The sequence below is a fragment of the Toxotes jaculatrix genome, chromosome 7 (assembly GCF_017976425.1).
Source record: "Toxotes jaculatrix isolate fToxJac2 chromosome 7, fToxJac2.pri, whole genome shotgun sequence".
NCBI classification, from domain to species: domain Eukaryota; kingdom Metazoa; phylum Chordata; class Actinopteri; family Toxotidae; genus Toxotes; species Toxotes jaculatrix.
In genome coordinates, this window is record NC_054400.1 from 12,651,280 (window position 1) to 12,669,536 (window position 18,257).

The window sequence follows — 18,257 nt, forward strand, 5'->3', positions numbered from 1 at the left end:
ATTGTATCCCTCTCTACCTCTCTCACACACACACAGTGTGTTTGCTGGGAAGGGGATAGTCCTGGGGAAACTAGGGATAACATTGTCTACCTTCCTGTAAAGGAATATTTTGCTCCCTGGAATTTCCTTTAAAAAGGTACAGCCTTTACATTCACACAATAATAACAGCACTTAATGATGGGAAATTTATTGCAATTATATTATTGTTTGCTGTGTAAATGTCCTTTGGTTACTGTAAGTCTTTTTTTAATTGTAATTAGTAATTATTTTACTGCTCTGCATGTGAATGTCTTTGTTTTCACTCCTTAAGAATGTGCAGCCAGTTGTATAATCTTTTTTTTTTTTTTTTTTTAATTTTCAGACATGGAAATTCATATTGAATATGTAAATGTTTTGTCTATTTACTGAAAGTTGTTGTGACTATACTGTTAGTTAATATAATACGATTTTTTTTTTTTTGAATTTCCTTTTTACTTATGTTTCTCATCTCCTCCCTTTCTATTGTCATCTTGACCCCTGATGTCCATCTTTTGAACAGCCATCTATCAGATAACTAACAAATCTAATGTATGGTTTTCTTTTATATCTTCCCTCAGATCTTGGAACAACATCTTACAGGGAGACACAGCACTTCTGGCCAAATTTTTACCCATCATCAAAAGCTGGTGACATTTTTATCACCTGACCTGCAGTGTGTTTGCCTGCCATTAGCATCATCACTCGCCAGCAACATCAACACCGAACGCATTTGACATTATCAGGGAGACCATGAGCAGCAACTACAGCATAACTCTCTTAGGCCCTGCCCCCTGGGGCTTCAGGCTGCAAGGAGGGAAGGACTTCAACATGCCCCTCACCATCTCCAGGGTAAGATTAAAACCCACACATACACACACACTTACATACGTGGTGACACTCTGACCGACAGGAAGACATGTCAATAGGTCTTGACTGAAAAGCACTCTTTTCTTTATTCTATGCAAAGCGATAAAAACATATGCCTATATTTTATCTCCGCACACACACAAACACATACACTCATTCATTACAGGGAAGCTGTAGAATGGTATTCCAGCAATGCCATATGGCTGATAAGTGATTAAAAAGATGAAAACTGATTTCTATGCTTCCTTCCTTACCCTCTGTCTCCCGTCCTACTCTCCATCATTCCACCATTTCAGCTGTCCGTTTGAATCAACCCCCACTGCCACGCTTGCGATAGGTCAACTGAATCATATGCCATCTGTCATGTAATGACCACACAGGAAACCTTTTCTCGCTTTCTATGCATTCCACTTCGCTTTGAGTGTCTGTAGAGAAAGTGCAACAATCAGAGTTCTGGCACACAGATCTTGGCTGCAGTCCCTCTGCTTGAACAAGTAACTTGATGGTCCCTTGCTTTCTACGCCTTTCAGTGTGTACTCCTAACATTACCTCTAGTTGCCCTCCCAGTCTGCTGTTCATTCACACATAAAAGATCACACAAATACAGTGGGTTTCCCTCATCACCTTTAACCGTAGTGTGATCCTGAAACATGATAATCCTTTTCTAAATTTGGTCAAGCTTCTGTTCCATTTGTGCAGCGTCGCTGGCACGCACACAAAATACAGTGAAGCATACAGTCAATGCACCCGCATACACACATGCAGTGCGTTCACACGCACATGCACACAAATCACTAAAACTGGCAGCGCACAGGCTTATGGCAACATGAGACTGATGATGAATGGCTTGCCAGGTCCTGTGCCAGTCCCCCTTGGGGCTGCTTTGGGTTGCCATGTTTGTGTTATTACTTTGGATGTGATACTTTTCCCACTAACTGAAGCCATGTGAATTCTTACCACAGTTGTGTGTTTGTGTGTGTATTCATGTCTGGGATTGTGTGCATGGACACAAAATCATGGAGGACGCTATCTGAATAACTGAGAGAAAAAGAAAATGACAGACAAGACAGAAATAGTAAAGGAACGCAAGGAAAAGAAAAACAAAATGACGCATTGAGCAAATGATGCATTCTTTAGAAATTTTCAATGTTGTATTGAAAAAAGATGACAAATTGAAATAAATGGTGAAACCTATGCTCAGGTCAGTGCAGGTTTTCTTCCTCCTATAGAAGTTGGCAATAAGTAAACCATAATTGTCTCAGTAGCCCACTCTGACCTTTACTGCAGTATCACAATGACACTTATATGGTTTGAGGTTTCAAGACTTTGGCAGGAGTATAAGTGAAGTACTGGTGCAGTTCTGGGTGCTGATATTAGTGACTGCTTGTTAGGTCTGCTTAAGACCATAAAGTGTACAGTGAGAGGATAATATGACTCAAACTTTTAAAACATTTCCATTTCTCATAATTTCCTGATTCGATACCCCATTGATCCACAGTTTTGAACACTTGATTTATCTCCTCCCTCACCCTTGAGTTCTGAATGCCAAAATTCTGTTAGACTGTCTTTCCTGGGGAAAAAGGCTAGTTGTATCTCTAGCACTCTATCCTGTTGCAGTGTCTTGATGCTTAATATTTTTCTTTTTTGGGGAAAAAAAAAATCAAGAATGTTGTAAAAAAGAACAGCAGTACATCCGGTCTGGGAAGACTTAAACTAAGGGGATGTATTTATTATCTTTAAGCTCTGGGTCTCTAAGAAGGGAGAAATGTAGATTAGCAGTGGAGACTGAGAGGAAGAGAGCAGGAGTATGTGAATGAAAATACAGTGACACTGATATGCAGTGCATGGAAGGGTCTCTACACAGTGTATACAGAGAGGATGGGTGGCTTAAGGATTGATGACAGCCGGTCTATATGACACAGACATATGAGGTCCGTCAGCAGGTCATCTATCTAGATCTGTATCTCTCCTCCGATTCTTATCATACCTCCCTGTTTGTTTTCTCTCTATATTTATGTACCTGTTTATTTATGTACCTCTGTCTTTCATTTGCCTTTGGCTGTTAGATGCTATGTAACACGTGACTCACTTCTCACCAACAATATAGTTTTCAGTCTGGATACAAGAATCAAACCAAACTCTAATCTTATCTGACCCATTAAATCCGGTTTATGGTGATGAAAGTGTTTCTGACCGCTGATTACTGACACATACACATGTGCCCATATACACTGGCACACACAACAGGATCACACACACACAGATTGCTCTGTGCCAGTCTAACCATAGAGTTGGTTCTAAGAAGAGACCACAGAGTAGGGGTTATTAGAAAACACAGCACTACTGCCAAACCACACTTACCCTAACAGCTGCTGTTGCTAGGCTCTATACGTATGTGAATATACTTGTGTGTTTCGTTTATGGCACTAAATGTACCCACGGTATTATCACATTGTACCAGTACTGCATCATAGGTTGAGTAGATGTAACCATAAATGTATGTCTTGAGCTGTCTGCCCAGTAACTGCTGTTTATGCAAATTGTGCTCACCACTTCTTTTTCGTTCTTTCTGTAGAAAAACAGCTTTTTAAGAGGCCAAGATTGACGGTGCTGCTCCTCAAAGTGCCAATGAAACGTTTTAACACGGCATCACAGTTTGACATAGTCCATAAAAGGAGACATTTGGAGAAGAAAGGAAAAGATTTTAACAAAAGCAGCCAGTGTAAAAGAGAAGGGTTGCTAAGTTGTCCTGAAGTGTATTTATTGTTAGGCTGCAGTACCTTGAACCTATCCTGCATTAGTTCAGCAGGATTTTCCAAATACTTCTATACAAAGTTAAACAGGGATATATACAGTATGTAACAGCTGGACTGTTTCACTGATGGAAACTAGTTCATTTTAGTTGTAGCACTGCCTCTGTAAAGATTTGGGAGAGAATAACCAGAAGAGACAGTCCAGTTACTGTTAATCCTCATTAAAACCATTTATTGTGAAATTCCTTTTAGTGATCAAAAGGTTTTCCAGAATAAGGCCCCTCATGAGTAGAGGCCTAAAATACCTGCCTACTATTCCCAGTTGAATTTACAAAGAGCAAATTAATATTTAAACCTTTCTGAAGGCAACCCATTTACAGGATCCGCTGCTAAAATAATTTAAGGGAGGGCAGCCCAGGGGAATGGATGCATTAAGCTTCTAAGAATAGATGCATCATTTCACAGGTCAGCTCCCATGACCACACCCACTTATGAAACCAAATGGTCTCAGATCTGTACCCCTGTTTTAACAGCTCCAGCTCCTTTTGTATTTCAAAAACACAGTACAGACTACAGATACAGAAATTATGTCGGGGAAGTAATTGAGCTAAAACTTTAAAGGTGCCCTGTGGAGTTTTTTTTATTGTGTGTGTTTGTGTGTTTGTGCTCAGTGTTACTCAACACAATGTATTGTATCTTTAAGACCTGACAAAAGTGTTGAATGCATTTCCTTCCTCTAAACCCTTTTTTTAGTTTTTTGAAACCCTCATTGTTGGGATCGATGGTTAAGTGATGACTCTTCTTCTAATCAGTGTATTGTCGCCTCCCATCAATCTGTTGTGTAAAACCATTGTAAGGCGTATGTATCACGTTCTATTGTGCATGCACAAAAACAAATAAAACAGCAACCCACTTCTAAATGTACTGCTCTATAGCACTACTAGTGGTCAGAAACTCCACAGGGTATCTTTGAGAATGAGCTGTATATACGGATATCTGTAAACATAAAAACAGGTTTTGAAGAATTAATAATCACACGTGATAAAGCTAGTGTAGTGACTATAGCAAAATGAGTGGACAGCTAATCTATATTAAAACCTTTTCATGGAAGAATGCAGTTCCTGGAAATGCGTCAGCGACGGCTGCCTACTGCCTCCCCAGAGATGCTTTTCACCAGCCGATGATAACAACTGAGCACAGTGATGGGTCTATTTCAGAGACTGTTTTATACATAGTCTCTGTCTTTTCTCTCTGTCTTTCTGCATCCCCCTTGTCCCTGCTTCTATTTTTTTCTCTTACAGTACTTGCTCTTACATTCACATTGTATCATTGACCAGGTCTCAAACCTGTGATGCAGCAAATTTTGTGCCTAAGCCTTTCATGCCAGACCGCTAGAACTGGTTGACAGCTCCTCCATATAACTTAATAATACTTAAATCTATCTTAATCAAACAAGTCCCCTGCTTCCCTCTGAGTATCTGTCTATCTTAGTAAAATAGTCCCAGAGCCAGAATCAACAACTTATTTCCTCTCCCACAAATCAATCTGTCAGTGCTTATGTGTGTGTGCTGGTTGGGGCAGACTTGTTGTACTTGGACAGTGTAACAGACTAGACTTTTCTGAGTTCACAGCGATGCGACAATTCGTCTCACACTCCTTACAATTTGTGAGATATGACACTGCATTTCAAGACTTGGCGTTCATTTATTATGGCTTGTTGTGATGTTGTGTTGTCACTATTTTTCTATTACTACGAGTTATTTGTAAGCACGTGTGAGGTTGGTGTACACCATTATACTCAAGATAAATTGAGAGAAAAGGCAGGGATTACTTTTTGGAAATATTCTCATCCCTCCATATTGCATGTCGACAGGTATCTGGTCCTACTGGAGACCTCACCCAGGCATTTCTGTCTTCACCGGTAATGGACTGACTAATCCACTGTAAAAGCCCTATCAGTGTCACACATGCCAATACAGGAACTGTGCTGAAATGAAAATCACAGCTTAAATACTTTTAGCAGTCAAAAGCATTGACAGTTCTTCAGACAGGGTCACATTTGTCACAGTGGTGTTGAGTGATAATTTACTTTACTTCAGTTAAGAGCTTGAAATAGCTCTCAGCAGTTGAGAGGCTGCTTCAGAGAATCATGTTGAACAAACCTTTCAAGGAATTTCATTAAGCCACTTATCTATAGTGGTGAATTGAAGGACACAAAAATAAAATATTAAAGACATGGAAAGAATAATCCTTAAAAATATTTGACACACAACCTGCTTGGACAATTTATTTCTTAATGAAAGCACACATTTTTGAAGGATGCTATTTTTGTGTAACTGGAATGAACTGAATTATTTGAGGCCAGAAAAAGTTTTATAACGCTGGCAGACAAGCACAGCCAGGTCACAACATGTACTGCAGTGAACTCACAATGAAGAGACATGAATACCCTATTGTTTGATGCTGCTATAATGTATTTTCCACAGTAGCTGCTAATCCTGCCATGTCTCCTCCGCTTTCCTTTCAGGACACTGGCCTCATGGCTGGTGTCATGTTTATTCATAATAATGTTGGCTGACTATAAAGACTGATATAAATAAAACTTAAATGGCTGTGGAAGCATAAGAAAACAGTTAGTGTTAGGGTAGCATCTGTCCTCTTTGACTTTTTAGTATGTATGTCCGATGGCAAAATATCAGACAAAACTAGTGATTGTAATATTTAAAGTGAATCTCAACCAGCTTTAACTCACATTTACAAATGTTGCTTGGTAGTTTGGGCCTGAGAATTTCAGTCTGCTGTTATTTATAGAAGCTGTCTAAAAGAAGAATGAAAAAGCTGACGGTCAGTTTATAGTATATCAAATAAAAAAATATGATTAGTTATGCAGTAAGTCAATCTGATATATTTCTACTTGAGAAAAGGCTGATCTCACCAAGCATCAACTCTGTTTTTATAAGTCATAAAGTGAAGTGATTTGGCTCATGACTGGATTGCTTCTTTAAGGAGCTTGCATGTGCTGTGGCTTTCTCTCTCTATATTCAGTTTTAGAATATTTTTCATCTTCCACTGTGACCAGAAGCCCCTTTATACTCATGTCCCACTAAATATTCAGGTCTTTATTTCCAGAGTGTCCCATATCGAGAAATAAAACTCACATTAGTTTCTTCAGAGTATATAAGAATAATTGTTTCTTTAACACATTTTAACATTTTTTGTCCAGGTTTCTCTTTTCAGATGCTGACTATACTATAGCATTCCAGTTAGAACATATTACAGACAATTTAAACACTATATAATCTGCAACATAAAACCACCATTTTGGATTAATTACACCCTCTGTAAGTGTGTGCCACTAATGACGTACAAGTAACTTACTGTGTGGTCATATGGATTAACACAATCCAGTCTTGTGTTCATATGGCCGTATGCCTGAATGTATGTTCACCAGCCCTGCCAGTGCTAAGTCTCTCAGCACTACGACAATCATATCATTGAGTCTGGCTGTGAATGCTGGCTTGTTCGCTTCAACTTTAAAAAAGTCCTGCCAGCTTTTACAACGCAAAATAATGTTGTAGATTTGTTGATGCTGGTCCTGTGTGTATTTCTGTTACCTCTATAAGTATAACCCCTCAATATATGTCCATGTAAAGGAAAAATCCTTCCTTCAGTCGTTGAATACCTTGAAACTCATGAATGTGGCGTGTTTAATGTTTTCCAGCAGTTACAATGTGATGATGTCAGTTTATTTTGTTGATATGTACACTTGATGTGCATGACCTACTTCTACTACTTACAAAATGACTTTTTGTAAGTAGTAGCAGTAGTACTTTTTGTGTTTTGAAGGTACGCTGTGGAGTTTTTGACCCTTGATAGCTCTATGGAGCAATGCTGTTATGAGTGGGGCCCTGTTGCATTTTTTTTCATGTGCACCTGCACAAAGATTCAGGTGATGCTATACATGTTCCTGTTGTACGATGAAGGAAATGCATTCAACATTTTTGTCCATGCATGTATTGGGTTGTCTTTTCTGTCGTTTCTGCTTTTTTGTGGATAGCATCTCAGTCTCAATAATGCTTATCAGCTTGTATCAGAGTTGGATTATGCCTGAATGAGGAGGTTGCTTGTTCACATGGCAGATCTCCAGATTCTCAATCTCATGTGCAAGGTTTTATGTTTAATGTGTACAATGTGTTTTTGTGGGTTTGGCAGCTGGAGCTTCAGTGAGCTATCTATGGGAACTCAGTCCGACATAGCCTTTTCTTATTAGGGTCTCTAGCATTAACATACAAGTCAGGCAGTGATTATTAGACACCGGTGCACACACGGCTTTAGGGAAAGAAACAGTTATTTTCAGATGCTTTTATTAGATTTAAAGTATGTGTGTGTTAGTGCCAGTAAAGGGGTGTACATGCATGGGCACACATGCACATGTGCTAACACACTGTATGCATATACTGTTACAGGAATGTTCAGTCATTTAGACAGAACCACTAGTGGGCTGAGGCCCATAAAAAACTTGCTGTGTAACATTATATTGATTCTAACTGGCAGATAAAATGTGATCTCCAGAGTCTCTATTGTATTCTTTTATCCATTCTTTATTTTATATTGTTGTATCAGGTTTGGCATTCGCATACTGGAAATTCATCTTCGGTTACTTTTGCTGATGAGTAGCCAGCAGTACAGTGTCCTGTGTGCTTCTATGCACTATATTACTATAGTATTGCAATGAACTTTAGATTATTTTGTCTTATCATTTTCACTGAAAAGATGGATGTGAAATGCAGTTCTCATAACAGTTGACAAAGAGCAGTGAATTCTGTCAGATGAACACTAGATCCTGTTTCGTGTATTTCCATGATGCTGCTGACATAACTGCATGATTTACTTCATTCAGGGCCATAAATATCAAACGAAATGTTGCCAAACACAGTTTACTATGTGTTAGTGATGGTTCCACACAAGTGGGCTGAGTTTGTGTCTGTCCCAACTTCTGTCTCCTGCTCTTTCGTAATCTTCCCATTTCTCTCTCTCTCTGCAAACATCAGGTTTCTGTCTCTGTACCTCTTTTAAATCTCACTCACCCCTATATTTCTTCCACTCTGTCTGACTATGCTTCAATCTGTCTGTGTTTCTTCATATAACTTTTATATTGTTATTTTTCTGTTTTCTGTGTTGCTAAGAGATCAGAGCACTGTCATTTTTTATGCTATTTTCCTGCACACTTTTCATTTTAATATCCCTGTTCTGGTTATAATTGAGGACGTGGCCAATAAATAATAAGCTTGTTGATAAAAAAATAAAAATAAAAATAAAAATTATGTTTCTGGAAAAATATTACTCAAGATTTCTACGGATTTTCCTAATTACAACTTACTGTTCTCATATGGGATTCAAATAGACAATACAGGAACATTTACCGACATGTAGGATCACACTGAAAGATAAACTAGGTTAAAGTGACATAAATATTTCTGTAAGCTGGCATATTGAAGCAGCTTTTGTGGATTTTGAGTTACAAGTAACAATCTAGGTAATTGTGTCTCCTGCTCTCAGCTTTTTAGTCATAGCGTGACATGAACCATCTGCCTGTCATCTCTGTCACTCCTTGTGCTGAAAGCAGGAATTATTTAAGGCACTTCAGCTGGTCAGTGTTATGTTCAAACCAGATAATGCTACAGCACTCCAGCAAACCTTTACTGCTTTGTGTAGGAACCAGATTTTTTTTTCTTTTTTCTTTTTCTTTTTTTTTTTTGTCAAAGCACTTAAATCAGACGGCATATGTGTTGAAAACTGACATAGCTGGAAGCATAATGGCAAGTTCATCTGTGAAGGCTTTAACACACTGCATGTGTGTTTCTCATTCTTTTGAATAAGTGATGACAAAAGTATTGACCCTTTCACTTTTGAATGAATATATAATAAGGCAAGGGAATTTTACACAAAGGTAGTGCATGCTGAAAATACAGAATATCAAGGATGTTGAAAAAAAAACATGTAAAAGCAGCTTTTATAAATTGTGACATTTCATTAAAGCTGCATAAGGCATTGATTCTTTTGGTCACCTAAGGGCAGAAGAATTCTTATACTTATAAAGTTGGTTAACTTGTTTTTAAAAAATGCTGACATTTTTGCATCTAGCACACACAGGACAACATTAGCATTTATTTGGAAATTTGTTTTGGGACACCGTTCTCCCAAGACAGCATCAGTTTCAGAAAGTGTCCAAACACAAGCTTTGCTCATGTTGAAGTGGCAAAGCCCTTAAGTGGCTGTAGGAATTGTGACTCCTGCTTCTTTGGAGCAAAGGAAGAAGTAGTAGAAATGTTTGGCCACCTCATTATGTACAATGTTCTTTCTCCTTTTAACCCTGCTTTGGTCTCTACTAACTCCTGAGGAAAATGTCAAACATTTTCTGACAGAGATTTCAATGCAGGTTTTTTACGGCCACTTTAGCCACTATGAGATCAAACAAGTCGCAGACTGACAGGACTGAGGTGAAGTGAGATTCCCAAATAGTGCATTTAGTTTTCTTATCTGTTTTAGTTTTCAGTGTTTTTGTTTGTGTTGGTGGTTCAGCAAAGGGCAGATTGCCGGAGGATTATTAATGAACAGCAAGTTGTGGTCATGTGTGAACTGATGTCCGTGCTCATTTGGAGCACTGCTCAGTTGCTGTCAGAGACTGTGCTTGATAAAAACAGCTTGACCATGTATACTTGTACTGTATATGTGTCTGTGTTTTTTGTGTATTACCATCTCCAGTGGATGTTTGAATGTAGTGTTTAAGCTGCTGTTTTCTGTCATGGCCAAAGCAGCAAAGCCATAAATCAAATACCCTGGGAAACTTTAAGTACTTGGCTTCTTGCATAGACAGATCATTTAGATTTCTGTTTCTGATTTTCTCAATGATTTGTTGCACTCTGTTTGATATGAAAATTGAAACTACTTTGAGTTCTGAAAACTTTTTAATCAAAGTGATTGAAAACAAATGTTTGCTTTTGGAAACAGATCTCCTACCAGCACGAACAATTCCTTTAGACTTGAAGATATAGAGATTAAACACTTACAACACAAATTAAAAATGTTTTTCTTCTTTGTCTGTTACATGTCCTTTGGTTCAAAACTCAGTTGAACTGTATTTGGTGCAGAAAGAAACAAAGCAGTGTTTCGTGAGCTCGGGTGAGTGTTTCTCTATGTATGTGGAGAGAGAGGCAGCATTTGTGTGGGTAGGGGGCAGGAACAGAGCACTAATTGGGGAAAACGTATAATTGAACATTTTGTGGTGAGAATTTGGTCCGTAACAGTGCCAGAGTGGTTAGCATGAACACACCCCTGGAAATGGGTCAAAATGTACAGAATAAAGAGCCCACGGATCCAGAGAACCCAGCAGCATTTTTTTCTCCTTTCCCTCTCTTTCTCTCTTCCTTTTCCGTCCACGCAATTTTAATCAATGTCAAGTCGATCCCTCATTACACTCTTCTTCCTGCCCTCTGTGGTTGTGAATGGTGGTGAGTGATGTTGCGTGTGTTGGGCTAATATGACTATAAAAGGTTGGGGCCACAGAGCCTTAACACTAATCCGGGTGCAGAGCCTCTTTTATTAGCCCTGCCTGTGTCTGTCTTGTGTGGGTGGAAGACAAATATAGAGGCAAAGGAAACTGACAGAGAGGGGATGTAACACTCCAAAGATCTCCAAGTGGCTTCACATCCAGCAGAAACACATTTTGTTGTAGAACCACCAACTTCAATAACTACACTTAAAGTGATATATGGTGGGTAAAAGTAAGAACCACTTCATAGTTCAACCACTTCATGTGAGCACGTGTGTGTCAGTGAAGTGGTCTGTGTGGTCTTTTTTCATGGTGTTGAAAGAAACAAATGACCTCACTCCCCTTTGGACACACTTGGACTTTGTGTGTGACCAAGAATGGTCAGAACTACAGCTGCAAGGTGCTTTTGTTCTCTAGGTGCCATTTGACTAACAATGTACCAACCATACCAAACCATGTTGTTAGTCTGTTTTGTTGCTTACGCTTTGCCTTTGTGCTCACTGGAGAAAAAAAATAGTGTGATTTCAATAACTGTCTTAAATGGAAAATGGAAATTGTTATAGTAATACTTTCACATTGTTCCCACATACAATGCTTTGGCGTCATGGGAAAGAGACGAGATTGAGTATGTGACATCCAACGCACATTTCCAAATTTGTCACTGTCCTCCCGCAGCCTGCTGATAAGCGGGGCTCTGGCTTATATGACACATGCAAACACAATGTGTTGCCCTATCTGTTGTTTCAGGAATCAAACAAAAAATAATTGTTTCTCCTTCTTTTCCCCATTTGTGCCCCAATTACGTACAAATCATGTCTGTCTCAGGTGTATAAATCTACTTAGATAAACCTTTAACTTTACCAAGATGGAAAAAGGGCTAGCTTCAGCACAATGCACAAAAATAGAGAACACTTAATTACACATTTAATCTAATTTGATTTTATTTTGGTGTGGAGTCAAGTCCATTTATGTGCCTGTTAAATGCTTAGTTGCCCCGCAACTGTTATCCAACACTTGTTTACAAAATATGTTGAGCATTGCTCATAAATAAATGGACAACAACATCAGTTGTGGGCATGGAAAATGTTAAAGTCGTTCCCCCTGCATAATTATAATTATATATCCAACATTACTGACAAGAGCAGAATTGATACAGTTCTGCATTTGCGCCTGTTGAAGCCATGTTAACCAGCAGGGTTGGCATTAAATACCAGTCCTGCTGTTCGACATGAGTTCTTTTGTGTGGCTTGAATCTGTTTCAAATTAACCAGCTTCCTCCAGAGTGGAAGTGCAGCAATTAAACTTTGTTTAGATGCTTATATTTAAAGCATCCCTCAAAAATCATGGAAGACACTGAAAACCAGAGAAGGAGACAAATGGAGTGTATGCATATTTTATGATGTGTGCAAGCTGAGGGATGTCTGGCTATTTCCGCAAATCCATAAAACTGGTATGTGTCTCTACACCATGGAGTGTCCCATTAGCTATTTGTCACCTTTTTAACAACATTTTGTACAGAGAATAATGGTGTAATTGCTTTTTACTGGGACTAGATTCACTTTACTCGATCTTTATTGTAAAACTAAAGTATGTGTGAAGATAAGCTTCATTTCGGAAGCTTATCTTGTCCAGATGTGGAAAAAACACCAACCTCTTAGTTACACTGCTTCTGTTGCTGTTTTTAAAATTTGGCTCTTAACTCTACAGATTGTCTACACTATCACTTTGCTGTGTGTCCACTTCCAAATGCTACATTCATGACATACAGCAAAATCACAATTAAAGATTGAAGTTTCATTCCATTATTGCTGTGTTTGTTGTGATACTCTATGTTTACTCAACCCAACATACATTCAAAATGTCATGTTCAGCCATTTAGGTTTTTCTAACATTTTCAGTGCACGTGTACTGATATAAGAAAAGTAATTTTCTTTGTCTTAAATTTCATTAAACAACCTGCCAATAAGAAAGAGCTACATGATAAACAGTGTTGAACACTAGGATTGCTTTTTGGCTGTGATCTTGTTTCTCACACACTGTGGTTAAGAGACCTTTTGAACATTTCTCTTTTCTCTAACAAGCTTTAAGCCCAGTATAACAGCAGGTCATAAAGAAGAAACAAAAGGAACTCAAAGATGAAGGCCCCCGCTATTAAAAACACATCAGTGAATGTACAGTTGACATGTGGTAAAGAACCAGGCCTTTCATTAGCTTTGCCTAAATACTTATGTAACAGAGAGGATCCATAAATCTTCTGATAAATACAGAGTGAATGTGCTCTTCCCACATCACCTTGACCCACCCTCCTGCTTAATAATCCTGGCTGTGATGTTGCTGGTGATAATTTAAGTTGTTTGTGGTTTTTTGCAGCTGACGGATGGTGGGAAGGCAGCTAAAGCTGGTATTGCTGTTGGAGACATGGTTTTGTCCATTGACGGCATCGCCACAGAGGGCATGAACCACCTGGAGGCCCAGAACAAGATCAAGAGCTGCGCTGACAACCTCAGCCTTACCCTGCAGAAGTAAGCCATGACCTTGCACAGTGTGTGTGCGTGTGTGTGTGTCTTTAGTTATAAAACCTAAACCAAGCCTCTTCACTTTGCAATGATTTAACGTGTGAACGTAAGCGGGAAGCCATTTATCTCCAGTGACAGCACAGGATCCATACACTCCCTTTAAAATCCTTCCAAACAACCAGTCTCTACGTCAAATTTAAAGTCCATGCATCCCCTTTTAACCCCAGACATCCCGCGTCCAGGCAGATGTTCAGTGTTGTTATAGGAGTTAATCTTAGCTCTAACACACAGCAGCACCATTAGTTCTGCCTGATCTCCCACTCCTCCAAGGAAAAAGGAATAACTGAAATCACAGCGAGAGCGTCACACATGCAGACCACCCCCTCTTCCCTATGGCCCACTCCTCACTATTTGGTGGAATCCTCTTGTACAATGGAGCTGATTTATCACAAGCAGTTGTCTTACAGTGTGTGTGTGTGTGTGTGTTTGTCTGGCTTCATATTGGTTCGCATGTGGTATAAATTGTCTGGTTCTTTGGCAGCACTTGTAGGCATGTGTGTGTTTTTATTTAAACACCGTGAGACATTTAGGGCTCCTACACTTGTCCTTTTGGATTCAAGATCTTGAAAGAAAGAGCAGGTTTACAGTATATGGTGCACGGGAAAGGTAAAACTTAATTCAATTTTTCTTCTACACATGAAATCTGAATAAACTGAAATAATAAAATGCTCAGTTTGCTTTTCATTGAATCTCTTCATCTCTGTCTGTCTCTGAATCTGGATTTTGCATTCTGCTCTCCCTTGATGACTTTTCATCTTTCTTTCACCCCTCCCCTCATTTGAGACTAACTGGGCATGTCCTTTAATTTGCGTCCAAATGATGACAGACTGAAGATGTTTGCTTTTGGTGGAGTGGCAGAGAACACATACTACCACAAGGTTTACAGTAACTCAAGGTCACAGTGTAGGTCTCTGTGTGTGAGAGTGTGTGTGCGTGTCTAAGACATTCATGGTCAAACTTTTTTTATGATGAGGGAAACAGGTCTTTGAATAACACTTGGCTAAAGGTCAACGATGGATGAGTTATTTGTCAAAGTAGGAGGTTTGTATTCCGATGGACAGCCAAGGTTTTTACACCGAGGAAGGTCAGCGAGTTTTGCTGACAGTGATGTGGAAGATATGTAGCCAGTGGAATAATAGCACCACCCACTGCATCTGCTTATATGGTTTGTCTCCCTAAAGCTGCATTAACACATGTAGATAAGACAACTAATTGCTTCAACATTGAAAACTAAAGTGAAAAAGGTTGAAATGAGAATGGCACTTTGCAAGGCTCTTTATAGCCAGGAGACAGTTAGCTTAGCTTAGCATAAGCAATGGAAGTGGGGGAAACAGCTATCCTGTGTCAGTCCAAAGGTAAGAAAAAGAAAAAGAAAGACAACAAAAGAAAACATCTGTTGGACACCAGGAAGTCACTGCATGTAGCCAAGAGATAATCCAGCACATAACCTCCTAGTAAAACCACAACTTTTCATTTTTACACTTTGGATAAACAAATGATATATAATGTGCTATTGTCATCTAACTCTTAGCAGGATAGAAAATAAGCATACTTCCCAAAATGTCAAATCATTCCTTTCACAGTTCTTAAGATTTTTATTGTTTATGTTTCGCAGCTGCAGTGACAAACAGAGCAGGATCTGTAACTGTCACAGACCTTTGTTTCCAATTACTTCATTAAGGCACCAAACTAGCTGCCAAGTGTCAGTGTTACTGAACAAATCTCATGTATGGGTGCGCTTGTTTGCGGGACCAGTTATAGGATTATCTGTTCTGCGTTGCTGTGTGTCTGTGGCAGACATCAGGCCTTACGGGTTGATTCATGCCCTATTGGAAACACATGGAATGGCTTGTTTCATTAAGTGGCAGTATTATATTATTAAGGCTGTGTGACCAGGCAGCCCCTTTGGGGACAGCTGGCTCCAGCTTCGACTTTACTGGCATACTTTAGGGTCCAGAAGATTGACAGTAATCTCTGTGCCTTCTCCAGACTCCATTTACAATAATAAATTAGATCAGACTTTCATGGTTTCTTTCTGTTTGTTGCTTGGCATTCGTTGGCACTGTGAGTTAGACGAACTGTATATTCAAACAGTGTCATGCTTAGGTCAACATCTGGATTTTAATGGGTTTACAGGCGTAATGGAAAGAACCAATCTAGTCTCTTGTTTCTGTTAGTTTTCACAGGCATCCCACGCTTCTCTTTTCATTTTTCCTCTCTGTCTGTAGATTTTGATTGGGTTTGTCACTGGGTCAGATAGCAAAAGGAATGATAACAGTGAGAAATGTGAACAATGCATATGGTGTCTGTATGTGTGTATTTTAAAAGGAGACAGGTTGTTATTCCTTTTCCAAATAATGGGGTGATGAGCAAAAGAGATGGACAGCAGATGTGCGAAGGACAATAAAAGGAAAAGCTGTAAGGTAAAGTTGTCTCTACATGAGAAATTTAAACTGACATACGGCTGAATTTGCCCCAGCTAAAGATGACATGGTACATGTGAGGAGGGCCAAATTATCCTGGCACTTATGCACCTCTCCATCCAGTAAAAAAAAACAAAAAAGAAAAGGCTGGAACAGTACCGGGATTTATTAACTGTAAAGCAAAGCCAGCTAAATGCATGAATGCAAATACCATGGTTACCAGTGAAATCATCACTCACCAACATTTCTTTAGCTGTCTGTGAGACTCTCTTTATTTCTACAGTGGAACACATATTACAGTAAGGCAAGCAGTGGTGAAATTGCAGGTAACAGGTGCCAAAACAACATCAGTTTGTTGGTGTTCCATTCATCCCAAGTTCAGATTTCAAGATTTCACATTGGTAAACAGCAGATTAAGCGTCTTTGATAGTCAGAGATTCTTTTTTGTTCCAAGCTCTTGCTTCAGATTTTTAGATGTAGGTCCTGGCAGTCATGCATTCAGCTGGTTCCCCTGTTAAAAAGCAGGTTTTTACAAAAATATTCACATCACAGAAGTTTTCTACTTTATTGGCAGATCTTGAATACATCAAAGGCTGTTTTATCAGTTTCTTTGATCCGTGAACAATTCCTTTATAAATGAGGAACTGGAAAAAGACCATACTCTTTTTTTTTTAATCAAGTTGTATTTTTAATCTTAAAAAGATCAGGAAAATACTTCACAGTTTAATTGTTTCTGTCTCCTTTATATTATTGGAATGCTTAACAACTGTTTAAGTACCTGATTCACTTAGTTTCAGGATGACCAGACTTACAAAGGTCACAGGCATATTGTTCCCAATTTGTGTGCTTTTAAGCCCTACATCTCTGCATATCGGGCTGAACTATATTTGGCTACAGAAGAGAGCATCTGGCAATGTGGTGTGTAAATTGAATTACATGCCTGTAAGTCTGTCGCTTTACCTCTTGTGACCATGAGAGTAGGTGAGAGATTCTGCAGGCTTTCAAAGATCAGTATCACATACTATGCTTCAGTTAACTGTTGAGTATTGTTGAGTAAGGAAATAAATTAGGAATGATAACTGATCTGAAGTGTTTGTTGTTTTATTTATCAGGTCAAACTTTGTGTGGGGTTTTCCTCTGTCTGGGAATGCACTTTGTATTGTTGTGTTAACAGTAGTTCTCAAAACACAAACCTTTGGTTCACAACCTTTGGAGCCTCCCTGGCTTTCTCTCAAACAGTGTCAGTGTGTGTCCAGATCTCCTGCTAAGAGAGTGAGGTAGACAGACTGAAAGAAACAGACACAGGAATGAAGGAAGGACGGAAAAAGCTAGAAGAAGTCAAGGGAGGCAAATGGAATTAACAACATGCCAAAGAGATGAAAGACACACAAACAGCGATGGAGATGGATTCTCCGAGTCCCACAGCTTTTTATCAACGTGGTTGACATCTGCAGTTTCTGTAAACCATGGATCACCCTGCTTGATGGCACCAGGCGAGAATGTTAAAGCATCACTGCTTCATGTTTAGATTCTTAGATATTCCTTAAGTTTTACAATGAATACTGACGCACAGCTGTGGAAAAAATGCAGTCAAGTTTCTGGGAATTTCTTTTTTCAATGAATAATTTTTTCACCCTTATCTTCAGTGTCAAACTGAATTCCATTTGATGAGACCAATAAAAACAACCAATATCTTGTTAGCCATACAGACTGTTTTACTATGACGGAGATATCAGACACATGTGGAACACGTGTCCATGACACACACGCACATACACACATGGACACACACAAATGGACTGTGAAAGAGCTGGCTGGTGAGGTTTTTGTGCATTCCACTGAATCTTGTCAGTGAAGCTGCAGCTAACGATTATTTTGATTACTGATTAATCTGCAGATTATTTTCTTGATTGATCATTTAGTCTATGAAATGTAAAAAGAAAAAAGAGGGAACTTGGAACCAGCAAATATTTTTTGCATCAGAATGACTTAGACAAAAAAAATAAGAAATGAGAAAAGATGGAAGAGGGGAGGTATATGGAAAGAAAGTAGGGGAAGGAGACAAGGA

General features: G+C 39.0%; 1 protein-coding gene across 5 annotated transcripts in view; it reads left to right on the top strand.

Annotated features, from left to right (window-relative positions):
* pdlim5a (PDZ and LIM domain 5a) overlaps positions 1 to 18,257 on the top strand; it is a 57,522-nt gene continuing 39,265 nt past the window's right edge. For all 5 annotated transcript variants that reach the window (XM_041041760.1, XM_041041759.1, XM_041041764.1 and 2 more), the window contains exons 1-3: positions 1 to 136; positions 597 to 867; positions 13,561 to 13,712. In XM_041041760.1, the coding sequence (XP_040897694.1) occupies positions 769 to 867; positions 13,561 to 13,712 (251 nt within the window). In that variant the 5' untranslated portion in view covers positions 1 to 136; positions 597 to 768. The remainder of the gene's footprint in view (positions 137 to 596; positions 868 to 13,560; positions 13,713 to 18,257) is intronic.